Raw genomic sequence first — 22,928 nt, 5'->3', positions numbered from 1 at the left:
CAAATGGACCCTGGCACAACTGACGGGAGCATCCGAGGCGCGTTGGAAACGGTCGCAATGACAGCGTCCATAAATAGGAAGAAGACTGAATATCATCGGGTCGTCCCTGAATTTGATTGGATGCGCGCCTTGGTAGATGACGTTGTTCTGTGCCACGGCCTTTTGCACCAAGCCTCGTCGGTCTTGCTACTGTGAGTCGAGGAAAGATACCCAAGGAATGCGGAATAGCAGGACTGATGGTACTTATCAACCATATCGCCCGTGACATCTTTTGCGTCCAAGACAATCTCCCCTGCGTTGTTTTGAGCGAAACATGTCCAGACAGCGCCCCGAAAGACTCTTTTTGCGTGTTCCAGTCATTCGCAGAGTCACGGCTCCACATAGTTTGAGTTTGTGAACAAGTCGAGGTGATATCTCCAGGAGCGCAGCATCAGGCTAGTCGGCAAGACGATGAATCAACTCTTGGACATGAAGGCTTGGGTGCATATGTCGACCGAGGCAAGGGCTCGCTCAGCCTTCGCGGAGACCATTCAAATCCGCAGCGCAACAGACGCCAAATCCCTGGCCACCAGAGGGTCGTGTGGCAGATAGCGGGCTGCAACTCTGAACAGCTTCCTCGCCTGCTCAGTATCCTCCATGTACTTGCAAGCGAGGCCAGTCCGGTAGTAAATCTTGCCCATCTCATTGGCAGCAGCAAACCCAAGCATGGGCTCATCATCCTCGTCATAAGGATCCATTCCCATGCTTTCGCGCAGAAGCTGTATGCTGCGCATGCCCCAGAATCTGACTTCGTCCCAATTCTCCATCTTGATGTGTGCCTGCATCGTGTTTGCCACCAGCTTGACCCGGAGGATGAGCCGTACCAGCTGCCCGTGTTGTGTTTCGTACTGACCAGAGGTAAGGATGGTCTCGAAATGCGCGTTTCCCCAGATGGACCGTCGCCGCCCGCAGCAGACAATGTGGATAGCTAGAAAGGCTTCTTCATAGAGTCGAATCGCCTCCTTGGGCTCATTCTTCTTGAGTGCCGCATTGCCAGCATCTTTCAGCCGAGTCGCCTTTTCCAAACACTCTTCTGGAGAATCGTTTGGTATGGCCTGGGCTGCGCGTAGGGCTTGAAAAACGGATTCGTCGTGTTGACCAACTATTTGCGTCTCGTTCAGGCTCTTGATGCAGGCAAAGGGTTCCAACAGCTTTTGTTGTAGCGATTTGGGCAATATGGAATCCTTGTCGTCGGTGGTGTGTGGATTGCGTAGTCTCAACGTAAGCCGCAAATGCATATTCAGGCCTGGATGGGTCAGGTCCGAGTAGTACCATATCTTGCAAAAGGCCGGCAGGTCATCCAACAAGAGGACCATGTTGCACGACTTGTCGAGCGGATAACTGTACTGATAAGGTTCGATATCGGCCCAGAGGTGCGCATTCCCAAAGACCTCTGCCTCTTCGCCACAAACTACCAAAGGAACCCGCCCCTCCTCCGTAATGTGTTGTTTGGCTTCGGGCCAGGGCGTCTCGATGCGCACAAAGGTATTGAGGCGATAGAAGACATGGCGGGCTTCGCGGTAGATCTGTCGGCTCACTCGAAACAGGTCCAAGTGAAAGCGATACTTGACGTAGTCATCGGGGAGTTCGATGCGGGCAGCGGCGGGGCTAAGGACGTGGGTGAAGATTTCCTCGCGAATCTCTGCGGGGAGGTTGAGAAGAGGAGAAGGCGAGCTGGTCGACATTGTGCGGACGGTCGAGAGGTAGGCAACAGGGTTTGCGAGAGGACGAGATGCAGGGAGAAGGTGGATGTATGTCGACGACGATGCCTGGCCTTGTTGGTGCAGCAGATGGCGTCACAGATCAATGGGTGGCGGTGGAGTGGTGGCTGCGGTGGCGCACCGCCACATGCGGGACGTTGAACGCCGTCCCGTCCAGCGCTCGACGACTTCCTTGTCAGTTCACCTCAACCTCTCAGTAACCAAATCTTTCAGATGTCTCTTTCATTACACATTCTACATGCTCAATCTTTCTAAGCTTCTCGCGTGCGACAATGGCAACCTCTCAAGCTCAGTCTCTCCACCTTCCAATGTCTCGAATCCTGCCGTATCTGTCCTTGCAATCCGCGACGAGCCGTGAGACAGTTTGGCCGCAATGTAGCTGCTCCCGCGTCGGGAGGCTGGCACTGGCGTTGAACCTGACGGCCAGCTCCTGTGCATGCTCAACTCACCACACATCCGATTGATGAGGGGCCGAATGGCGGGCAAGCACGCGCAAATTATGCCAACATCAATTTCCACAACGCTCCAGAGGCACGTCGAAACAATCGCATATGTAACGTCAAAGTCGTCTGCGTTGACGAGCGATTGAAGCCGAAGAATCGACGTGATGCTGGCACTGCCCACGAATCAGCTTTTGAGGCTCGCTCTTCCGGGACACATCTGTCAAGACTCACAAGATGCCAACGGCAAATATCCCCATCAGCAGCCATTTCTGCCGCCGGTCCAGACTGAGCTTGTTGAGAACCGGCATGGGGAGGATGATGGTCGCAAAATCAGTGAAAATATTGACCGCGGCATTCGTGTACAGAATCGGCGACTGATTCTTGCACGTCCCGCCCGAGATGGTCTTGTCCCAGGTGTACGCCACCGGATTGCAAGTTATGATTGCGCTTGCAATGGTCCATGCCGTCCAGATGGCCACCGTCAAAAGGAGGATGTAGCACGCGACCCGGAAGCGCTGTATGCTGAAGATTCGAAGACATTGGAGGAGTACGGAGATTTTGATGAATCCGAGGGACGAGTAGTAGGGGAAGAGGACGATCCACAGGAGCTGCAAGTCTCACAAGTCAGCATTTGGAGCATTCGAGCAGCAACTCAACGCAAAATTTCGACAACCGTCTCCCGGCAGTCAACACGGACACGCCTTGCACCGCGGCTCGAAGAAACCCACCCACCTTCCAATGCACAGGCCAGTCCTCCTGCGGTATATCAAGCAAGTGTCTCCCAAGCCCATACGGAATCTCTGCGCGTCACGTCAGCTATCAGCCTCCAACCACCTCTCCACAATCCACCACAAGACGAGTACAGAAAACCTACCGATCGTCCACAAAATCGGCATCCCAAGCGCCAGCACCATGGCCACGACGACCGTCACGTCGTCCCACCAGAAATACCGCACCACCCACGCGCGCGTATACACGCGCAGGCAGACGGCGACGACCGCGAGCGACGTAAACACCCACGGCACGATGCGTATCGCGTCGACGCGGGACATGTCTGTCGGGCCTGCGTCAAGGCCTCAAGAGCCAAAGGCAGCAAAAGGTTCAACAGCCACATCGCACGCACGCACTCGGGCGCGCCTTCAAGTATGTAGCACCGCAGCAGCAGCAGCCGATGCGCGCCCAGGATGCCGTCCGTCCGTCAGCGTGATGCTGCGGCGCCGCCTATCCGCGCCGCCGCGCCGCTGCAAAGTCGCCAACGACCGTATGTGACGAGCGCAGCGGCCGCGAGTCGGAAGCCGACCTTCGGGGCGGCCGGTACATGCGGCGGGCGTCGGCGGCTGCGCGTGCAGCTTGTCACTGTCTGCGGCCGCTTCGGCGCTCTCATTGGTCGAGGCGGCGTCTCGACGTGGCCAATGGTCTGGGATCTTTTCGACGCCGAATGCGATGTGTTTGACGGGTGGGCGGATTTCTTCGTCTGGCTATCTGGTGCTGGCGACTGACGGGGCGGTCGCTTCGGTTGGGGCGTCTTGAAGTGGAAGAGTGGAAGTGCTGTTGTCGTCGAAGTGGCGCCGGGCCGTGTATCCGCCATCTCTTTTGAGCGCGACCGGCGCTGTCGCTTTGCGCATTCGGCTTGTCGCTTTTGTTGAGCATTCGATGCTCGAGCGATCTGCAATCAAGGTGGTGATGGTGGCTGTCGCTGGTCTGAGTCTGTTAGCTTTGCGGCATGTCAAGCGCGGCGATGCGGATCTTGCAGGTCGTCTTCTCAGCCCAGCGCCCGCAACGGGAGCCATTTGTCCTGCAGGAAGACGCATGTCACATCCTCGAGCCTTACCAAAGACGCAAGTGCAAGAATCAAGGCACGACTGGTGGCGGAAATAGGATATCCATTTTCGATGCTTTTGCTACGTACACTCCCCAATGTTTTTGAAGTCTTTTTCACCGCCGCCCTGTTTTTCTACCTGTTCTTTTTTTTTCGCCCGTTTGCCCGCCTGCCGTTCAACCCAATTCTCCCGGTTGGAGGTGTATGCAAGCCGAAACACCAAGCCGCAAGCCGATTGTTGAGAGAAACCTGAAGGAGGAACAAAGCAAAAGCCGAACCGTGGTGATGAAGGAGCATTAGTGTGTCGCGCAGAAGCAAAAGTTGAGATTCGTGACCTGTCGAAACCGAATGCAAGAAGGAACCAAGGAAAAGTCAGTGCTGTCGGATGGACAGCAGCATCGGGCAGAAGAGCACTGTCGAAGATTGGTGGCCCGGTCGTCGAAGAAGTGCCGGACGACGATGACTGCACTGTCTGCTGAAGGAAGGTCAGAAAAGAAGACTGGTGGGCTGAAGCTTTGCTTTTGGTGCTTACCTTTGAAGAAAGAGGCCAGAAGAAAGCCATGTTTCGTCGACGGCACAGATGTTGAGCACGTTTACCAGTAGCCAGCCTGGGCGCGAACGACTTCACGTTGACGAAGCGAAGAGAAGTCGTGCTCGTGAAAGTCGAAGAAAGTGTTCTTGTCGAACTCAGGGTCCGAAAGGCCGCTCAAGCAGGACGGAATTCCGTAATTGCTCCCTTCCAGGCGCGCATGCATGACTGCGGCCAGAAGCTTGTTGTTTTCGGGCATATAATCTGGATGAAGGACCTGGAGCTCGGCCAGCGTAACGTAGGCCTGGGCCGAGATGCACAAGAGAGCGCACTCTGTGTCGACCTTGGAGCTGGAGGGCCAGGCCATGTTCAGAGGCTTGGACGCAGTGGCGTCAACGTAGAAAGAGAACCAGCGCTGGTGGGCAATTTCCATAGCGATTGCACCGCACTCAGCCAGGTAGCCGAGCATGTCCGGGTCGAGCTGAGAAATTCCAAAGCGAATGCGGTCAACCTTAACCACTGGCTCAGTGGAGGCCTCGGAGGCAACGTCATCGACGCCAACGTCTGGGTTCCAGGTGCACGCGGGGGAAGCCGAACGGGAAACCGAGCGGGGGGTCTCTGAGCCCAAGTCGGAGATGGTGGTATCGCAAACGTGAGTTTGAGCGGCGGTTTCGTCCCAGACGTGCAGGCAAAGGTCTTCCTCGAGTGACTCCGCTTTAGTCGTGCGCTCCTTGAGCGCGAGAAGGGCGTCCTTGTTTTCTTCAAACCAGGCGACAAGGGCGTCGACGTTGAAGGGGGGAGGCTGCATGGACATGTTGACCGGTAATTGGGTTGGTGAAGAGTATCGAAATTCTGCTGCTTCGGTTGGTGATTTTGTCACAATGTTGAAGCATCCAAGCTTTTCCGACGACATGATCTGGCATGGTCTTCGTGAGGTAGGTGCGAAACTTACTGGAACGCTTCGGATGATCTGACCTTGGAAGTCGACCTGAGATATGCAGATGGCGGTGATGATCTGATAGAGGGCGATGGGGCAAAGAGCAAAGGGAAGTTGGAAGGCCAAGGGATTGGAACGGTGGAATGTGGAGAGAGAAGAGTGGCGAGGAAGAGAGATGGAGGAGCAGCAGCAGAATAGACGCTTTTATATGCGGTAGTTCCAGCAGCGCACGGCGGTGCACGGCGGTAGTGGGCGGTGGTTGTGAAGAAGGCACACATCCGAATTAGGCATGGTACAGGCGCAGGCGGTACTTAAGCGAACTGGATGTCGACATCAGATGTAAGCAGGCGCATGAATGTTCCCATCTTCTGATGTTAACAGAGCAGGCGGACGAATGCTCCCAGCGCGGCACGTTGACAGTTGACTGCTGGTGTAGGCGGATGGGTGCTTCTAGAGCACGACGTCAATGGTTGACGGCTGGAGTGGATGAGTGCTCCCAGCGCGTCACGTTTACAGTTGACCGCTTGGACGAACAGACGAATGCTCCAAGCGCGGCAAGTTGACACTTGACTGCTTGAGAAGATAAATGAAGGCCCAAAGCACGGCACGGCGTCAAGTCACACATGTCCGGCGTCCAGTTTCCTCAAAATGCATCTTGTCGGTGTTCCAACCGCTGCCGTGTAGAGAGAAGTTTTCCTCTGGGGACTCGGCTTGGGTCGTGCGCTCCTTGAGCGCGAGAAGGATGTCCTTGTTGTCTTCGAACCACGCCGCAAGGGCATCGAGGTTGAACGGAGGAGGCGACATCTTGGGCGAAGTGGCATCGACGTGGAAAGCAGAGCATCGAAGGCCACCATTTCCGGGTCCAGGAGGTGCACGAGGGCCCTCGAACTCTCGTGGTCCATGGAGCGCTCCGGGAACTGGTGCTGGGCATCGGAGTTACACTCGTCGAGATCGATAGTCTCCCATGCCGAGTGGCTTTGAAGTTGTGAATGTATCCCTCGAACCACACATTAGTTGCGACTTCCAGATTCAATGCACCCGACTCTGCAAGAAAACCCCTGAGGTCGGCGTCGAGAATGTACAAGGAGTACTTGACGCAGCCCCTGAATTGCGTCAGTCATCTCATCACAAGCGATTCCGAAACCCGCCCTTCAGGAACACTCACAAAAGGTCCTAGATAATCGGACCTCAAGGTACGGAGAGGCGATTGTATATGTGGCTGATGTTGCCAGAGCCTGATATTCAGGTCGAAGAAGGTGCAAATATATAAACTGGGTAGAGTGACTTGAGGAAGCCAAAGCAGCGGACTGGAAGCCTCGCACCGCGTCTTGCAAAAGTTTCACAAAGTATAGAGATCCCCTATACACGACACTGATTCCCCAGCAATTTCAAAGGACGCAGGCCGGGGGCGTATATATAGCCGATGAATGGTCTACCGCGCTACTCCGACAAACGGCAATGGATGGAAAGCGACAACATTGAAGAGTTTGTCAAAACACCAGAAAAGCAGCAAAAACATTGCGAAAGCGGATTGCGAAGAGTACGAGCAGCTTTTCGGCCGAAGATTACTGCATATGGACATTGATTGTGCATTGATTGAACGCATACTAGTACTGGAAGGCTTTTGATTAATCAGCTAAGCTTGTGGTGAGTTGGGGCGTTTTTGCGTCCGCCTTGCCGTCCATTCTACCGCCTTCGATGTGTAGAACGCCGAAGAGTTCTGCTCATGCTCTGGGAATTTGACTCAGCAGAGAGTGGCTGTGAGGATGGATTGAAAGGAAAGATGAAAAGCCTGGACCGTTGAAAAGACAAAGCATTGAGAATCGTGCACTCGAAAGAGGAATAACCAAAAAGAAGTGTAGCGAGCCAAGCCGATGTTGTGTCGTAGCGAGCGATGTGGGGGCCTCCAGACTGGGGATGCAGAAAGTGTTGAAGACAGAGAGACGAAGGGTATTGTATGTTTTTGGTGAATCTGGACGTTTTTCAACTAGCGAGTCGCCACCGAGCAAGATGACGGAGGAGCTGACGGCGGCCGAGCGGGTGTGCGTGAAGCTAAATTGATTTTGGGGTGGAAGCTTTTGAGGACTCAGTGTGCGGAGGGTTCCAGGACTCAGGGGGAGGAGGGTTCCAAACGGCGGCGAAACGCTCGCGGACAAGTCTCCAGTCCGTCGGCTGGGCCGTGATGAATTCCTCCAGAAAGGCGTGATGGCAGTTCTCCTTGAGGCGTTTGGGGATATTCTTCCGGTCGGTCTTGTCCACGCGGGCTGTCATTACGTCGGCGACGTTTTGATGCATCTCCGGACGGAACTTATTGGTCAGCAAGTTGGCGTCGATCAACATCAGGTAAGTCTCGACTGGAAGCGCGAGGATTATGATCTCCAAGGTATGGCTACTCGGTTCGTATCTTAAAACATCAAGTTCCTTGCGGGAGTGCAATTGAACGTAGGTCCGAACGAAATCTTCAAGCCAAGTGTAGTTGGTAATGTTTTCGTCTTGCAGAGCATGACACTCAACAAGGAGTCCAACCAGGTCTGGATCAAGCGCAGTGATTGTCATCTTGGCCTTGTTGATGTTGAACCGATCTTGCGCGGTCATTATTCCGGGAGGCAATATCATTCCGGGAGGCATTATGGCCTTGGAAGGTTCAATAACCAATGCGCGTTGTTTCGAGGAAGAAGACCGGAGGGCGAAGCCTCTGTCGAAAGATGACGTTGAGGTCGGCGAGAGCGCGTAGCTATGTATGGGCGGAGTTCAGGAGGCTTGGTGATTCCGGCTGGGGGTGACGATACTGCTGGAGAGAGCGCGGGGTGCAGCCGCTTCTAGGGAGGCCCGACAAATCTGTGGGCACATGCATCAGTCGCCAAGGACGGACCCTGTGGTAAAGGAGATGATCACCGCAGTATAATGGATGAATTCGCCCGGAAAATAGGTCCAAAAGCCGGTTTTCTGGATTTGGCTATTCTGGCTCTGGCATTGGCTTTGACGTCACTGGCTTGAGGATTGGCTTTGGCTGGAGGCTGGCTTCGTGAGGGCTGGCTTTGACAGCGACAGCGTTGGCGTAAATGATGTTACGTTAAAAGAGTCGGCGTAGATGTTGGAGGCCGAAGAGAAGCAGAGGAGAGGCGTTGAGGTGGATGAACAGTTGCGTTGCGCAGGAGCGAGAGATGGCGGAGCAGGCGCGGTCTGATCGGTGGGAACAGAAAGAAACACAGAGCGTGTCGACGACGTAGTCCACTGCTCTGCAGCAACCTCAAGAAGTTCCAGCACGCAAGAGGATTGGGTGCTTGAGCAGGCTGCCCACGAGCTGGAGACTGATCTCAAGGACTGCGACTGAAAAATCTCTCCATGATGCTCCCTGCTCAGCAAACGCCAAAACCGCCTGTTCTCGATGCATGGAACTGTTTGCTGATTGCCCCCAACTCACACCACGTAGACCGCAGTGAAGCTTCCACTCCCTTCAGCTCCTGCTCCTCACTGATCGAAACACAGGCCGGCGAAACAAAGACTCTCACAAGATCGACGGCCAACACTGCGCGCTAGACTTCGACCACGACAAGTACACCGCCTGCGCCCTGTCTTGCTTGGTCCTCCAACGTCTTCCATACGAGGCAGAGCTTTTTGGACGACCAGACTTGCTTACGTTTATGTCTCTTTTTTTAATGGAACACCTCTTGCTTTGTCGGCAAACAATGCTCAAGCACCCCCACATTGCAAGGAAAAAGCCCATCGTCGCAAGGAACAAGGCAGGTGTACATCAATCGCGAGATCCCGAGTCGAATGAAAAGAATCCACAACGGACCAGTGAACAGCAAAATCCGTCGGGGACGACAATGATGGGGAAGAAATCATTAATCCCAATGCCCACGATAGAACAGCTTAAATCCAGGAGATTAATGATGATGCTCAAACTTCGGGCCAAAGCGAAGGAAGCTGAAAGGTACATCGGAAGAACTGCGTTGTATAAATCTACAAGAAACTTGCACTCACACTCTTCCTCCTCTCCGACCAACTCACAGCCGTCTTCCTCTTCCATTTCCACTCCCCCAAGACATCCCCATCCCTCTCACGCACCACCAAATCAACCACTCCACACAGCCGGCCCAGGGAGGGTGTAGTTGGTAGGCACGGGGTAGTAAATGTTGATCAAAATGCCCGGGTCCGTAGCCTTGTAGGCGCCGGGGAGGGCGACCTTGGGCGAGGGCTCGCCGTTGCCGCCGCCCGTCACCTGCAGCTGGGCGCAGGCAATGTAGAACTGCGCACCGCCCTCGCTGCCCGCGCCGTGCAGCGCAATGTGCTCGGCGCGCAGCAGGTATTGGCCGTTGGGCAGCGAGGCGGGGAGGGTCACGTCGACTTGTTTTTTGCCTGGGCGAGGCGTCAGTTTGGGATGCGGTTGTTTACTTCGAGAAGAAGGGAAGAGAGGAAGAGAAAAAGGGCGTAGCGACTCACCAGAGCTCGGCCACGAAAGCCCCGTCGAGTTAATCGTCGGACCCTGGCCGAAAATCTTAAACCACACCTGCCCGCTGCCATCCCAGCCGACGGCCGTCTTGCCCTCGGGCACCTTGGCCATGTAGAACTGCAGCGGGCCGGGGTGGCTGATGTCCGGGTCGACGGTGAAGCCGACCTTGGAGCCGGCGGCCACGCTGTACGTTTCGGCCGTGTGGTCGACGCTGCTGTCCGTCCAGCAGCGGATGTCCTGCGACGTCACGTCCGTGACGGGCCCGTGGCTGTAGTGGTTCGCCGTCATGCGCACGTATTGCCATTCTTCGGTCGTGTTGCCGTTGGCGACGAGCGAGGGGAATGTGTCTGCGTCGTGTTAGGGGCGTGTTGATGTGGTTTGAGTGAACAGGAATAAGTACAGTGAGCACTGCTCAATCCGGCGGCGCCCAGCAGGGCGAGCGTAGTAGCAAACTTCATGGTGAGTGTGCAAGAGAGCGGCTCAAAGACGAAACTGCCAAAGATCGGATTGGAAGACGGCGAGCGGAGAAAAGGGTAGAAGCAAAGCGAATGAGAGACTCGTGACCAGCACTGGCGAGCTCAAACTGGGTGTGGGAATCGCTCTCCATTTATACCACCTCCAGATCCCCATCCAGCTTCGGCGCTTGAGCCCACTGCATGATTGTCGGCGTCCTGGAATCGCGCTTCTGCCGCCGCCAGCCCTGTAGAGGGCACGGGACGGATAGACGGCAACGATGCTCGCTTGCCGCCGGACCAAGCGAAGACGCAGAACTCGGAGCGAAGCGCAGTGACGTCGAGGAGGGCCCAATCGCGTCAACCGAGCCAGCTCCAGCAGGCGTAGGGAGTGGAGCTCGGGTACCTTGCACACGTGTTAAGCGCAGAAACAAGCATTTTAGCGGCTCTTGGCGCAAAGCTTGAGCGGAGATGTAGACATTGTCGAGTATGTTTGAAACATGATAGAATATGCAGGGCGCCCGTGATTGGTGGGATTGGGACGGAGAGGTCCGCGCTGGCGGTTAGGAGGGCGTATGGCGAAGTCTGTTCGTAGCGAAGCGTGGAAATGTTTCAAAGGCGTTGCATCTGAGGAAGAGAGATGAAAAGGGTGCGAAGGCGTTGGAAAGGCCTTGGCAGTTGTTTTGTTGTCGCCATGATTCCAAGCTCTTGAATTTCTGTGATGCTGCAGACTAGCGGAGCGAGAGAGCGTTGTTTCTAAAGCCATGCGTTTTACTCCCAAAAACACAAACAATTGCAGAAGAAACAAGGAGAAAAGAAAAGTCCACACAAAGACTGAAGCAACCATGTGGGTCTGTTTGGAGTGGAAGGGGTTGTAAGAGATCAATGTGAAGCGCAGATCATACGAGGAGTTACCCCTGCTCGCTTAGAGACCCGAATGCTCAACCACGACGTCAAAAGATCCGACCACAACACAGCTCAGCCAATCCGCAGTGTTACCTTCTAAGCCAATGTCGCTTGCCCTTGAGAAATTCGGAATCGCGCGTGCGGCTATTCTAGCATCAAATGCCAACAAGTCTTGAAAGCAGAAAAGTCAAAAAATCAGAACAAAGGGGAGAGACAAAAGAGTCAAGGAAAAGCATACACCGACAATACCTTTACGCCTTCAAGCCCTCCAACAGTGCCCCGTCTCCTTTGGCCTCCACAGCCATAAACACCTTACCCTCACCGCCCACATCGACACCCTTCTCCGCCCGCTCATACGCCTCATCACTGCGGTCAGTGAGAATCTTCAACTCCTCCTCACCAAGCAGACCTCTCCCAGCCTCCTTGCCCTCAACATCCCACCTCACGCCATCCTCCTTGCGCAACAGACGCCTCAACTCCTCCACCTCCTCGCGTTCCTCTCTTGGGGCGTTGCGACTCAAGCCGCCCTTGCGAATGACGAGCTTTTCAAGGCGACGCTTTCCCTCGGCCGAGTGCAGCAGCTGCGTCTCCACCGTGTTGCGCGTTGCAAAGCGGTACACAAGCACGTTGCGCGTCTGTCCAATGCGGTGTGCGCGGTCTTGGGCCTGCAGGTCCTGCTGCGGGTTCCAGTCGCTGTCAAACAGAATGACCGTGTCGGCGGCCGCCAGGTTGATGCCTTGGCCACCGGCACGCGTGCTGAGGAGGAAGAGGTTGGCTGGGCGAGGATCGTCTTCTTCGTCAACGTCGGAGGATGGAGCAAGGGGATCGGGGGATGAGGAGGGCGCTCGGCGGCGACTGGTGCGTTTGGTTGGCTTGGTTTCAGCGGGTTCAGCAGAAGTGGGCTTGTTGAAGGCTTTGATCAGCCTTTGCCGGTCTTCTTGCTTGACGCTGCCGTCGATGCGACAGGTGCGCCAGCCACGTAGCTCTTCAGCGTAGCTTTCGAGCAGGTCGAGCATGGTCTTGAACTGGCTGAAAACTAGCACCTTGTGGCCCTCGTCAAAAAGCCGCGGGAGCAGCGTGTCGAGGAGGAGCATCTTCCCAGAAGTCGAGATCAATGTCTCATCGGGAGGTTTGGTGTCACCGGTCGAAGGGTCGATGAAGGGGTAGAAGAAGTTGTAGGGCGAGTCGCAGCAAAGACGCAGTTGCATGACCGGATTCTGCAGCTTCTTTGCACCAATCTGCCTCTTGGCGAGCTGGAGCGTCGCCGCCCGTAGATCCTCTTCTTCGGCCTCGGTATCAGGCGTCTCCCGAGAGTTTGGAGTTGCATCCGAGTCTTCGGCGGCCTCGGCTTCGAGCTGCTTGAAATATTTCGTATCGCTGACCTCCTCATAACTTTTGTTGGCCGCACCTCGGCGACGCCGGCCAGTGCTGCCTGCAACGGAGCCTGGAGTGGTATCGCGGCTGGTCTTGGAGCTCTTACTCGGAGTCGCATAGCCACTGTCAAGAGCCTTGCGCTTGAGGCTGGTCGTGCTTCGGGATGAACGCGGCGTGCCCGCATTGCTGCTCATCGATTCGACTGCCTTTTCTTCCAGGTATGTCCGACTTGTACCATCCAAGATCGCCTGATAGAGTTCCCGCTGAAGCGGAGTGAGCGGTGCATACAGGACGTATTCTCGCTTCTTCGGCATCAGTCTCTCAACGTCAGTCTTGACACGCCGGAGCAAGAACGGTTTGAGGATGGCATGCAAGCTAGCAATGAGCTTCTGCTCACGCTCTTCCGTAAAGATGGTCTCGTAGCCCTCGCGGTCCTTGAGAGCAGAAAAGTCAAACCACGACTCAAACGAAGACAGCTTGTCAAAAATGGTGGGCATGAGAAAGTGCAACAGCGACCACAATTCGGCAAGGTTGTTCTGCAAAGGCGTGCCAGTGATGAGGAGTCGATTCGCCGACTGGTAAGATTGAAGCTCGCGGATGAGCTTGCAGTCGAGGTTCTTGATCCGGTGTCCCTCGTCGACAATGATGAATTTCCAGCCAAAGTTGGCCAGGAACTTGCGGTCGTTCATGCAAATCTCGTAGCTCGTGATGACAATCGGAAATTCGGGGCTGCCAGGCTTCTTGAGCCTCTTCCTGCGAAGCTCGGCGCGCTCAGCCTTGCTGCCGTGGTAGAGCAGCACTGGAACCTTGGGCGTCCACTTTTTGACCTCCTCAACCCAGTTCATCGTTGTGCTGAGAGGGGCGGCAATCAGGAATGGCCCGTAGACGCCCTTCTCCCGCAGAAAAGCGAGAAAAGCAATCGTCTGGATCGTTTTGCCCAACCCCATTTCGTCGGCGAGAATTCCATTGAGACCATTCTCGTACAGCGACGTCAACCACTCGAGGCCTTCGAGCTGGTAGGACCGCATCGTGCCACCAGTAACCAGACTCGGCTGCCTGGCCGAACTGAGACTCTGCACACCAACCTCGCTGGGCTTGACATCTTCTTCAACCGCCTCTTCGAGCGCATCCTTGACATCTTTGCTCCCAGCTTTGGCCTCGATGTCGGCCTTGTTGAAGTAGCTCGAAATCTTGTTTCCCCCGTCCTTTTTCGGTCTGCCTCGACCTCTGACAGGCAACTTCTTATTTTGCTGAGGCGTTTGCGCCAGCTCATCGGCATCGTCGTCTTTGCCAGCCGCCGCGCGTGTGGCTCGTCGCTGGCTGACTTCGGCCGCCTTTTCAGCCTTTACCTCGCGCTGCTTCGCCCGCTTGTCCTTGGCCTCGTCTTCCTGCTCCTGTCGCTGCATCTGCGCCAGCATGATGCTACTGTACAGCTTGCTCTGACTCAAGAGGTACTCGAGCGCACGGAATTTGGTGTCTACAGCCTCCGATCCTGATTGAATGTCCTTCTGCCGTTCCTGTCGCAGCTCTTCTTCGCGCTGGGCTTCGGCTTTCTCGCGTGCTTGACGCATGTGCTCCTCTTCCTTGACCATGGCGTTCGAAACGGCCATCTTGTCGTCGCTCGAGGTAGACGGGGCCGTGGATGGCATCGTGCTGAAATTGGGTCTTTCGTCGGCTCAGCGGCGGTGGTGGCGTAATCTGCGTTTCGACGTCGCAGACACGGAGACGGCGCGTTCTGGCGAGGAGAGAGGTCAAAAAGTTCTTCAGAGGAAGAACTGGAAAGGAATGTGTGCGGCAGGCGAAACGTGGAACGGGTAAGACCAGGAAGAGTGCGGAACGGGTGGCCAATGGCTAATTTGAAGCCAAAACGCGTCGACGTCAACGACCGCGGGAAGACGCGATGCGCGGGTATCGGAAGTGTGGCGGGCACCGAAACGCAGGGCACTGTCTTGATCAACCCCTTTCTCCAAGCAACACGTCTACTCACAACAAGAAATCCTACTCTGTCGAGATGGCTGGTTTACCAAGAGGCTCCTTTCTCCATTCGTCACGCCTCCCACCGTCCAGCTAAATTTTGGACAGGAACCGGAAGGTCTTCCTATGACATCAGCAGACTTGGCGATCACGAGCCGCATCATTCCCCAGGGACATCGACTACTCGATGGCCCTAATACCGCGGGCAGTCAAGAATCGCTATAATTACTAAATCAACACGTCGAATGCCCTGTAAACAATGTAACCAATACCAAGCCGTCTATCTGCGCTTCTCTTCTTCGATCTGCCTCTTCAAATCTTCCAGCACGCCTTCTCTGGTCCGAAGATGCTGTTCCAAGCCCTCGACCTGCTCTCTCACCGTCTGAATCTCCTCTTGCATTCCCTTGAGACTCTGTCCTTCCGCTGCTTGGCCTTCACCCAGCTCTAGATCGCGCAACTGTCTCCGCTTGTATTCCAGGAGCTGCTCAAGTTCCCGCTTGACCAACGCAGGCTTGCTGTCTTCGCGCCTGTCTTTGCCCTTGGCCTTCATCGTTTGCTCCACGTTTGCCAGCTTGTCGTCCAGTTCGCGCAATTGCTTCTTCAGTCGCACCTCTTCCCAGTCCTCTGACGTCTTGGTCCCGCTGAAATCCGTGCCCTTGGGCATGTACTTGCCCTTGTCGCCAATTCCCAGCCGGCTGAGGTACGCGTCTCCAAACTTGGCTTTGCGCCCTGTCGTTGTGTTGTCGCGCCTGTTCACGCCCCATCTCTCCGCCGGACTTTGAACGCGGTCAATGTTGTATTCGATGTTGCCCTTTTCGAAGCTCGCCCGCAAACTGGGCGGCACGCTCCTCGGAACACGGTAACCTTCGTGTCGCATGTTGAGGATGTGTAAGAATGCCAGGCAAGCATCTTTGCCAATTCCCTCGTGCCCCCGCGCATTGACCAGATTCCATGCGCTGCGAATGTCGGTATCCGGGACGTCCAGGGACTCATACAGAGGGGCTAGGTCTTCAAACGAAATGTCGCCGCGGTGGTCTTTGTTCGCCGAGTATATCTCCTCGTACTTGGACTTGTCCGATGGTGACATGTACCAGTCGAAGCCATCCTTGAGGCCCGGGGTGTCGTCATCGTCTTCTACGCGCTCAAACTCGGGTTGCCGGCCACTTATTGCGCGGGTTGCTTGGACGAGGTGGGCTTTGGACTCGGGGACGAGCCAGTCTGGCAGGTGTTGGGGGACATCGGCTGTTTCCTGTCATGGTGATGCTATCAGTCTTGTCGCCCCTGTACATCCCAAGGAAGCCGATGCTCGGTGCCCAACGGCGCGGTCAGACGTACCCCATTGACGACGTCGTAGATGAGCCTCATGGCCACGCAGAATTCTTCAAAGTCCAGCCGTCCGTCATTGTCAACGTCGGCCAGATCCCAAATGCGCTCGAGCTGGTCATCGCGGAGCCGGCTGTTCTTTAGTACGGAGGCTGCCTGTTGTCCATCGAGGTGGGTGCCGCCGTTTGCGAGGGTGTAGAAGATTTCCCAGTAGCGCTCGACCTCCTCTTGCTCTATCCGCTTGTTTGCTGACATGGCGGCGACGCGGATTGTGTGTGATTAAAGGTGGGGAGCTGGTGCAGGTAGCTGGGGGAGCAGCTGGTGTCTGGCCGGGGGGTCGCCCGGAGCGCCAAGATGGGTAGGTGCACAGACCTGCGGCTCCTTCTCCACTCCGCTCCGCTCCGCTCCTCTGCACCCATTTCATCACTGTCCAGCTCCAACACACAATGTGTTCTGCTACCACGGCTGTATCCAGGGACTGCAAACTGAGAGCTGCCCTTCAACACTGATTGTGACCCCACATCACGCGGCAACATGTCATCAGAGGCGATGCAGAGTGCTGCGCTAACGGACCCCACCGATGTCATAGCCTCCCTCATGGGGGCCGCTGAGCAATGAGTCGCCAAAGTCAGATTGTGACTCGGCTGAACTGCCACTCTTCTCTTGTGCACATTCAATCTCCCTTTCTCCTCTCCTCTTACCCTCCCAGAACGACTTCACAGTGACCGACGCCAACAATCGAACCTCCGAAAGACCGGGAATCACACGCGGTTGGTAAGGCTTCATTACGCTCTTCGTTTCTATCTACCCCTGAAATTCCAGGCTGACTGTCTCGAAGAACTTCCTCCAACTGCTACTTCAGAAACCACGATCATGGCCCAACAAAACCTTGAATATCAATACTCGCCATTGCAAGGACCAGGCTCGTTTCGAATTCTCAAACTTCTACCTGGAGACCGTCAGGACAGGCCTCGAATCGAGATTCTGCAAGCTTCCATGGATGAAAATCCGGATTATGAAGCAGTGTCCTATGTATGGGGTCAGGGTGGCCGAAGATTCTCGGTGCTCTGCGAGCCTTCCGAGGCAGAAGTCAAGGTCACTCCAAACTGCATGCGAGTCCTAAAAGATCTGCGGTTCTCCGACAAGCCAAGGAATCTGTGGATAGATGCAATTTGCATCGACCAAGAGTTTGTTGAGGAGAAAAATCACCAACTCAAGCTGATGGACAAGATTTACAAACACGCATCTCGTGTCCTAATCTGTCCGGTTCCTTACATTGGATGGCGCAGGGCAACTTTCATCCACACATTCTTTCAGGTCAACATGGCTCGCTCTAAGCGCAACGAGCAACATCTGGTCATTCCGACTCGGTTCCGCCAAGAATACCACGATTTCCAGCAAGAAGACCAGGACTCGTTCAAATTAGAACGTATGGAATCACTCCGACCTGATCGACTGCAGGCATTTTCAACATGGTTCGGTCGCACATGGGTCATTCAAGAAGCAGCATTGGCCAGAGAGGCTGTCATGATGTTCGAGAATGCCGAGATTCCATTCGACGAAATTCTTGAGGTCCTTGAAGTTGAAGCTGCAAATGACCCTTATGCGGACTCACCCAAAAGGTCGCACGGAAAGGCCATATTGTCCAAAATCGATCTCCATCGATCGTTGCTCTCGCTTTCAAACAAAACCCTGATGCAACTTGCCTATCAATCGCGAGCGAGCAAAACGACGATACCTGAAGATAAACTATACGCACTCGTCGGCATCGCCTCCGACGGAGGTGATTTTCGCGACAACATGGACTACGGAAAGCCAACCGGCTCCGTTTTTGCAGAACTTTCCCAAAAGTTCATCAACAAAACCCGGAATCTCGATCTTCTGAGCATCACTAGTGCCTCCCTTGTATCTGAGCGGCTTGTGTCCTGGGCAGTGCAGTGGGACAAGCTGGATGCCAACTATGCGTCAATCTTGGATCCGATGGGCTCTCGGAAGTCGTACAATGCATGTGACAGGTTCACGTCGACCAAGGAACAAAAGTCTGCAGAGTATTCCGTGCTCTTCCTTCGAGGCATCGTGTTCGACTCAATCAGAAGGGCCACTACTAATTCCTTCAAAACTTCTCGCGGCCACCGTGGTCACATGCGACGGAAACCAGGTTCATGCGCTGAAGGAGACATAGTTTGCATCTTCTCTGGAGGAGCGGTTCCCTACATTGTAAGGAAGATTCCGGGCGACGAAGGAAAGTGCTGTTTCATTGGAGAGGCGTTCGTCGGAGACATCATGGCTGGAGAAGCCATGAAGGGGCTGGAGGAAAAGGATCTGCAAGACTTTTGTCTCGTCTGAGGTAAGTGACCAGCCATTTTTCAAACCCATATCGTGTTGTCGCTGACAATCGGCGCAGGTTAGTTTAGGAGCCTCCATCCACATCCTCCCAGGGATGAGTAAACAGTCTGTTGGAGTCTCTTACTTGGCACTTCATCGTCCACGGGACAAGACTGGTCTTTTCTCCGACACAATCTTCGAATTCTACCTGATGCGCAAGGCAATCCTGCGAAAGTGACGAGATGAGAATCACACCCGAGCGAGGCACTCGGATGAGTAAAAACCGACTGTACACAGCCCGCAAGATCACGATGCCCCTGAATCTCCCCAAACGCGCCATCTCACCCTCCGCACAGAATCGATCTCCGCCATAACCACCGGAAAATAGCTTGGCCCAGCCTATGAAAACACATTTTCCTATCACTTAGCATCATGCCGAGCAGTCCACAGGCGAGAATTGATCAAGCAACAATATCGACATCCCGGTACATGGAAAAGGCGTGTTTCCCATGCCGGGATTCAACTTCCTAATTTGATTTTCCACATTCCTCTCCCACGTGTCGACCCACCAAGGACGTGCAAACAAACCAACAAAGTGCGTGAAGTAATTGCGCACATAGTTTGCAATTTTAACCTCTTTACCAGCCCATGCAACTGTCCAGTTGTCCACAAAGTCTGGTCTCAAGACACGATGCGAGCTGATTGGTCATGGAGATGATGCAGGTAACCGGAAAAGGCAATTTCGACAACTTTGAACGTAGTGAAAGCTGTCAGTTTTAGGTTATCGTAAGGTTCGGGATTGTTTTACGGTTGTTTTATGGTTGTCGGGGCGTCGGCGCCACACCAACACCAACCAGGTCGCAACGTCTCGCGCTCTTTATTCGACAACACGAATTCAGCGCTCGAGTTGCAATTGCAAGACTGAGACTGACAGACTGTAGGCTACAAGTCGCAGTCTTTTTCAGACTCAAGTTTGTCTCAGACAGGTGCGACAGAGAATTGACTGCTGCATACCAAGACACTCGAGATCTACGAGTACGAGCGACAACTACGACAAGCTCTCGGGTCGTGATCCGCTTAGTCTCGCACCATTCCGAGCCAAGCGAATTCATCAATTTTACTTACGACTGCCGGTGGAAAACTGCCGGCAACATTTTGTCAACAGGCAAAGAGATGAGCCGCAGCCGTACCTCGGTTGGTGACGTAGCACAGGGAAGAGCCAAGTACAAACCCGCGTCCCAAGCCCCAAGCCTCCTTACTCATCCATGGATGCCTCACATGGCTGCCCAGGAACAGATGACAACTCCCTGCGTCGACCAATCACGCCTTGTGCTGCTGCAACTTCATCTGCATCTCTCCGCAGTCCGCTCCCCGCAAAAACGTTCGAATGCGATCAGCTGCGAAAAGGCCTTGGGTCCCCTTCCGTCTAGCCGTCGGCACTGCCCTCGACCTACCTTTTCGGGCACTCGGTCAGGGGTACAGCTTCTTCAGCTTTGCATGTGCTCGACGGGTAGCGCAACTCCTCAGCGGTACTCCTCACCCCGCAGCAGACAGCGGGACCATGACTATGACGGCGACTCCACCGACCAGAACGTCAGAGAGCCATCTTTCCTTCGCTTTTCGTCCGAACCACAACAAGCCAAGGACCTCACCCGTCGAGCATGGCCGGAAGTTGCGGTTCTGGAAGAAGGCGATTGTAAAGACGAAACCCAAGCGCCATCTTTTTCCAATTTTACTTCTCGAGTCCCAATATTTGGGAAATTGAAGCCATCTTAGATGATCGCCGCGCCGCAGCCTTTTTATACCGTTCTGGCGCTCCTCTTCTACGTTTGGCTATTGCTAGTCGTACCCTGGCCTTCGTCGTCGCGATATAGAGAATTCACCAGTCGCTCTTTACGGAATTCGATTTTTCTCGTTATGAAGGCCTCGCTACTTGGAATCGGTGTTGTGTCGGTGTTGGTGGGAGGGGGTTGGGCTCGCCCGCAGGCTCAGGGGTCGAGTCGGCAGCTGCCCGTTGTTGATTTGGATTACGAGTTGTATCAAGCCAACAGCTTCAACGTAGGTGTGGTCCCCCTTCAAGTTTCCACCTTCTGACAATTCTTTCAGGAGGACCGCAAGTTTTACAACTTTTCCAACATCCGATATGCCGCGCCTCCCGTGGGCGAGTTGCGGTTCAAAGCCCCCGAAAGCCCGGCATTCGACAGGTCAGCCGTCCGCACTGGGTCTGAGGGCAAGATCTGCCCGCAGGCGCTCCCGCGTTGGGCAGGTATCTCGAGGGTGTGGTTGACCGACTACATCACTCGCGGAGTCATTCCTCCCAGTCTCCCGAGTCCTGGCGATTTGTCGAACCCGTCAGGCGCCACCTTGCTCAGTGACCCGCGCCAGACCGAGGACTGCCTGTTCCTGGACGTGCTTGTTCCTCAGGATGTCTATGAGAAGCCTACTACCCGAGGCGCGCCAGTGGTTGTTGCGTTCCATGGTAAGTCTCTCGTCCAAGTTGAATAGCAGTCACTGATGAAGTACAAAGGCGGCGGCTACACATACGGCTCCAAAGCCGATCTAGGCGATGCGTACGGCCTCCTCAACCGCAGTCGTGTCGTGGGCGAAGAAATCATCTACGTCTCGATCAACTACCGTCTCGGGGCTTTCGGCTTCCTCTCCGGGCCATCCTTCCAAAAGAACGGCATCGCCAACGCCGGCCTGCACGACCAGCGCTTCGCGCTCGAGTGGGTGCAAAAGCACATCAGCAAGTTCGGCGGCGACAAAGACCGCGTCACGCTGCTGGGCGAGTCCGCCGGCGGCGGCAGCATCCTGCACCAAATCACGGCCTACGGCGGCCTGCTCGACGTGCCGTTCGCGTCCGCCATCCCGCAGAGCCCGGCCTGGTTCCCGACTACCTCGCCTCGAGAGCAGGAGGACCAGTTCAACGACCTGCTGCGCGAGGCCAGCGTGCCTGCCGGCGGCGGCGTCGACGAGCTGCGCGCGCTCCCCACCGCCGACCTGCAGCGCGCCAACCGCCGCGACGTCGCGGCCTCGCCGTACGGCTTCTTCAAATACGGGCCATCCCCCGACGGCTTCTTCGTCCCCGCGGACCCCAAGACGCTGCTCAACCACCGGCAGTTCGCGCGCAAGCTGCGCATCCTGAGCGCGCACAACACGAACGAGGGCCTCCTCTTCACGCCGCCGCTCAACAGCGACGCCGACTTTCAGGGCTGGGCGCGCAACGCGTTCCGCTACGCACAGCCCGCCGTGCTGTCCTACATCACCGACACGCTGTACCCGAACCGGCTGGACGGCTCGCTCGGCTACCGCGACCAAGTCGCGCGCGCCGCGCTGCTGATCTCCGAAGCCGCCTTCACGTGCAACACGGTCGGCCTCTCCTCCGCGTTCAGCAACAACACGTACTCCTACCTCTTCAGCACGTTCCCGGGCCTCCACGGGCAGGACAACGGCCTCACGTACTACGTGCCGGGGCAGAGATACAGCGGCGGCGGCGGCGACACGTACATTGCCGATTTCCCCGTCAACGAGACGGCGGCGTTTGCGCTGCAGGATTACCTCGTCAGTTTCGCGGCGAACGGGAAGCCGGACAGTGCGGTCGATGGCGTGCCGGATTTCCCGATGGTCGGCGAGCAGGCGCGCGTGCTGGATGTCGGGAACAGCGCGATTAGGGAGGGGCGGGATCCGGCGAGTAATGATCGGTGTCGGTGGTGGCAGTTGCAGTTGCAGAACTAGATGAGAGAGGGTGAGGAAGGTCAAGAAACAGGGGGGAAAGCACGGGGGTAATTGGGGGTTGGGGGTGCTGGTGTTGTGTATATGTTGTAAGGTTGGCGGAGGGTGTTCGCTGTACATGTTCCAAAGACTCTTTTCAATTCTCCCAAATCCAATGCGGTAGTCGTCATGAGACAAGCAGGAAAAGCAAGTCTCTAACACGCAACATGTGGTGAAGTGTCGAAGACATGTTGATTAGGACTTTTTTACGTTCGTTCGCTCGTGACGTCAATAACGGACATGAGAAGAAAAGGGGGGTAACAAGAAGGAAAAGAAAACACTGCGGCCTCGAACAGGCGCGACGAGCAACACGCACGTCGCCCGGCAGGACTCGACTTACCCATCCACACACCCATGCACAAATCGACGCAGCCGTGGCTGCGCACCAAAAGATCCCACCCTAGACACGCCAGATACCGACCCATCGCATCAATCCGCCCAAGCAAGCAATTCCGGAACCGCACTTCATACAGTACTCACTACCCAAAGAACTTGCGCACGATGCGCGCGTGGTGGCTCGTCGCCATGGCACTGCTACTACTGGTGCTGCGCCCGACGCCAACACCACCGCCATCAGCGCCTCTGCCGCCGCCGCCTCCGCCAACATCGACGAGTTTGACCTCGTCCGAGCCCGTCCGCGACCCCGCCGCGCCTCTCTTCTCGCTGCCATTCGCGTTGTCATTCTCGCTGCCACTGTCACCGCCGCCGCCGTTGGCCTCGCGCTCCTTGTCGCCAAATGCGCCAAAGCCGAAGCCGCCGTGGTGGTAGCTGCCGCCGCCGCCGCCGTGGTAGCCGCGCGGCTCAAGAGGCACGGGCAGAGCCGAGGGCGGCGCGCCGTTAGGGCCCAGGGGCCCGCCCG

The 22,928-nt window shown here is 55.7% G+C and overlaps 10 protein-coding genes across 10 annotated transcripts; 2 read left to right on the top strand and 8 right to left on the bottom strand.

Annotated features, from left to right (window-relative positions):
• Positions 1-300: 300 nt before the first annotated feature.
• On the bottom strand, positions 301-1,809 carry J3D65DRAFT_275792 (uncharacterized protein). Its single transcript, XM_066795010.1, has one exon. The coding sequence runs from the start codon at positions 1,722-1,724 to the stop codon at positions 531-533; it is 1,194 nt and encodes a 397-aa protein (XP_066656588.1). The 5' UTR covers positions 1,725-1,809; the 3' UTR covers positions 301-530.
• Positions 1,810-1,965: 156 nt separating this feature from the next.
• J3D65DRAFT_618203 (uncharacterized protein) lies at positions 1,966-3,307 on the bottom strand. The gene is made up of 4 exons (XM_066799628.1): positions 3,078-3,307; positions 2,936-3,003; positions 2,435-2,811; positions 1,966-2,376 (listed from the first exon to the last, which is right to left on the bottom strand). The coding sequence occupies exons 1-4, from the start codon at positions 3,253-3,255 to the stop codon at positions 1,995-1,997; spliced, it is 1,005 nt and encodes a 334-aa protein (XP_066656587.1). The 5' UTR covers positions 3,256-3,307; the 3' UTR covers positions 1,966-1,994.
• Positions 3,308-3,948: 641 nt separating this feature from the next.
• On the bottom strand, positions 3,949-4,678 carry J3D65DRAFT_275686 (uncharacterized protein). Its single transcript, XM_066795007.1, has one exon. It carries the CDS (start codon positions 4,582-4,584, stop codon positions 4,105-4,107), a length of 480 nt encoding a protein of 159 aa, XP_066656586.1. The 5' UTR covers positions 4,585-4,678; the 3' UTR covers positions 3,949-4,104.
• Positions 4,315-5,769, bottom strand: J3D65DRAFT_275692 (uncharacterized protein). Its single transcript, XM_066795008.1, has one exon. The coding sequence runs from the start codon at positions 5,462-5,464 to the stop codon at positions 4,616-4,618; it is 849 nt and encodes a 282-aa protein (XP_066656585.1). The 5' UTR covers positions 5,465-5,769; the 3' UTR covers positions 4,315-4,615.
• Positions 5,770-6,100: 331 nt separating this feature from the next.
• J3D65DRAFT_666049 (uncharacterized protein) lies at positions 6,101-8,116 on the bottom strand (the record flags this gene model as incomplete). The annotated part of the gene is made up of 3 exons (XM_066802887.1): positions 6,101-6,370; positions 6,429-6,591; positions 7,575-8,116. 3 exons carry the CDS (start codon positions 8,114-8,116, stop codon positions 6,101-6,103), a joined length of 975 nt encoding a protein of 324 aa, XP_066656584.1.
• A 1,209-nt stretch (positions 8,117-9,325) lies between these two features.
• On the bottom strand, positions 9,326-10,568 carry J3D65DRAFT_618198 (fungal cellulose binding domain-containing protein). Its single transcript, XM_066799627.1, has 3 exons — positions 10,345-10,568; positions 9,935-10,291; positions 9,326-9,850 (listed from the first exon to the last, which is right to left on the bottom strand). The coding sequence occupies exons 1-3, from the start codon at positions 10,400-10,402 to the stop codon at positions 9,567-9,569; spliced, it is 699 nt and encodes a 232-aa protein (XP_066656583.1). The 5' UTR covers positions 10,403-10,568; the 3' UTR covers positions 9,326-9,566.
• A 985-nt stretch (positions 10,569-11,553) lies between these two features.
• On the bottom strand, positions 11,554-14,678 carry J3D65DRAFT_585994 (SNF2 family N-terminal domain-containing protein; the record flags this gene model as incomplete). The annotated part of the gene is made up of 2 exons (XM_066797754.1): positions 12,159-14,678; positions 11,554-12,077 (listed from the first exon to the last, which is right to left on the bottom strand). The coding sequence occupies exons 1-2, from the start codon at positions 14,323-14,325 to the stop codon at positions 11,554-11,556; spliced, it is 2,691 nt and encodes an 896-aa protein (XP_066656582.1). The 5' UTR covers positions 14,326-14,678.
• An 83-nt stretch (positions 14,679-14,761) lies between these two features.
• On the bottom strand, positions 14,762-16,281 carry J3D65DRAFT_618195 (endocytosis and cytoskeletal organization protein). The gene is made up of 2 exons (XM_066799626.1): positions 15,986-16,281; positions 14,762-15,899 (listed from the first exon to the last, which is right to left on the bottom strand). The coding sequence occupies exons 1-2, from the start codon at positions 16,226-16,228 to the stop codon at positions 14,931-14,933; spliced, it is 1,212 nt and encodes a 403-aa protein (XP_066656581.1). The 5' UTR covers positions 16,229-16,281; the 3' UTR covers positions 14,762-14,930.
• Positions 16,282-16,592: 311 nt separating this feature from the next.
• Positions 16,593-18,720, top strand: J3D65DRAFT_275625 (heterokaryon incompatibility protein-domain-containing protein). Its single transcript, XM_066795005.1, has 3 exons — positions 16,593-16,752; positions 16,812-18,320; positions 18,378-18,720. Exon 2 carries the CDS (start codon positions 16,847-16,849, stop codon positions 18,317-18,319), a length of 1,473 nt encoding a protein of 490 aa, XP_066656580.1. The 5' UTR covers positions 16,593-16,752; positions 16,812-16,846; the 3' UTR covers position 18,320; positions 18,378-18,720.
• Positions 18,721-20,215: 1,495 nt separating this feature from the next.
• J3D65DRAFT_601404 (acetylcholinesterase) lies at positions 20,216-22,033 on the top strand (the record flags this gene model as incomplete). The annotated part of the gene is made up of 3 exons (XM_066798035.1): positions 20,216-20,356; positions 20,405-20,777; positions 20,826-22,033. The coding sequence occupies 3 exons, from the start codon at positions 20,216-20,218 to the stop codon at positions 22,031-22,033; spliced, it is 1,722 nt and encodes a 573-aa protein (XP_066656579.1).
• Between the last annotated feature and the right edge of the window lie 895 nt (positions 22,034-22,928).

Source organism: Phyllosticta citribraziliensis (assembly GCF_038025025.1).
Source record: "Phyllosticta citribraziliensis strain CPC 17464 chromosome Unknown J3D65scaffold_4, whole genome shotgun sequence".
NCBI classification, from domain to species: Eukaryota; Fungi; Ascomycota; class Dothideomycetes; order Botryosphaeriales; family Phyllostictaceae; genus Phyllosticta; species Phyllosticta citribraziliensis.
This window is presented reverse-complemented; position numbering and strand designations above follow the sequence as displayed.

What these genes read in the sequence shown, in the direction of transcription:
- J3D65DRAFT_275692 (XM_066795008.1), bottom strand. Translation starts at nt 5,464, where the DNA reads ATGTCGTCGGAAAAGCTTGGATGCTTCAACATTGTGACAAAATCACCA.
- J3D65DRAFT_275686 (XM_066795007.1), bottom strand. Translation starts at nt 4,584, where the DNA reads ATGGCTTTCTTCTGGCCTCTTTCTTCAAAGGTAAGCACCAAAAGCAAA.
- J3D65DRAFT_618198 (XM_066799627.1), bottom strand. Translation starts at nt 10,402, where the DNA reads ATGAAGTTTGCTACTACGCTCGCCCTGCTGGGCGCCGCCGGATTGAGC. An exon ending in CGGATTGAGCAGTGCTCACT is followed by an intron (nt 10,292 to 10,344) that starts GTACTTATTCCT and finishes AACACGACGCAG; the next exon opens with ACACATTCCCCTCGCTCGTC. An exon ending in GCTTTCGTGGCCGAGCTCTG is followed by an intron (nt 9,851 to 9,934) that starts GTGAGTCGCTAC and finishes CGCCTCGCCCAG; the next exon opens with GCAAAAAACAAGTCGACGTG.
- J3D65DRAFT_275625 (XM_066795005.1), top strand. Translation starts at nt 16,847, where the DNA reads ATGGCCCAACAAAACCTTGAATATCAATACTCGCCATTGCAAGGACCA.
- J3D65DRAFT_618203 (XM_066799628.1), bottom strand. Translation starts at nt 3,255, where the DNA reads ATGTCCCGCGTCGACGCGATACGCATCGTGCCGTGGGTGTTTACGTCG. An exon ending in GCCGATTTTGTGGACGATCG is followed by an intron (nt 3,004 to 3,077) that starts GTAGGTTTTCTG and finishes CGTGACGCGCAG; the next exon opens with AGATTCCGTATGGGCTTGGG. An exon ending in ACTGGCCTGTGCATTGGAAG is followed by an intron (nt 2,812 to 2,935) that starts GTGGGTGGGTTT and finishes TGAGACTTGCAG; the next exon opens with CTCCTGTGGATCGTCCTCTT.
- J3D65DRAFT_275792 (XM_066795010.1), bottom strand. Translation starts at nt 1,724, where the DNA reads ATGTCGACCAGCTCGCCTTCTCCTCTTCTCAACCTCCCCGCAGAGATT.
- J3D65DRAFT_618195 (XM_066799626.1), bottom strand. Translation starts at nt 16,228, where the DNA reads ATGTCAGCAAACAAGCGGATAGAGCAAGAGGAGGTCGAGCGCTACTGG. An exon ending in TCTACGACGTCGTCAATGGG is followed by an intron (nt 15,900 to 15,985) that starts GTACGTCTGACC and finishes TCACCATGACAG; the next exon opens with GAAACAGCCGATGTCCCCCA.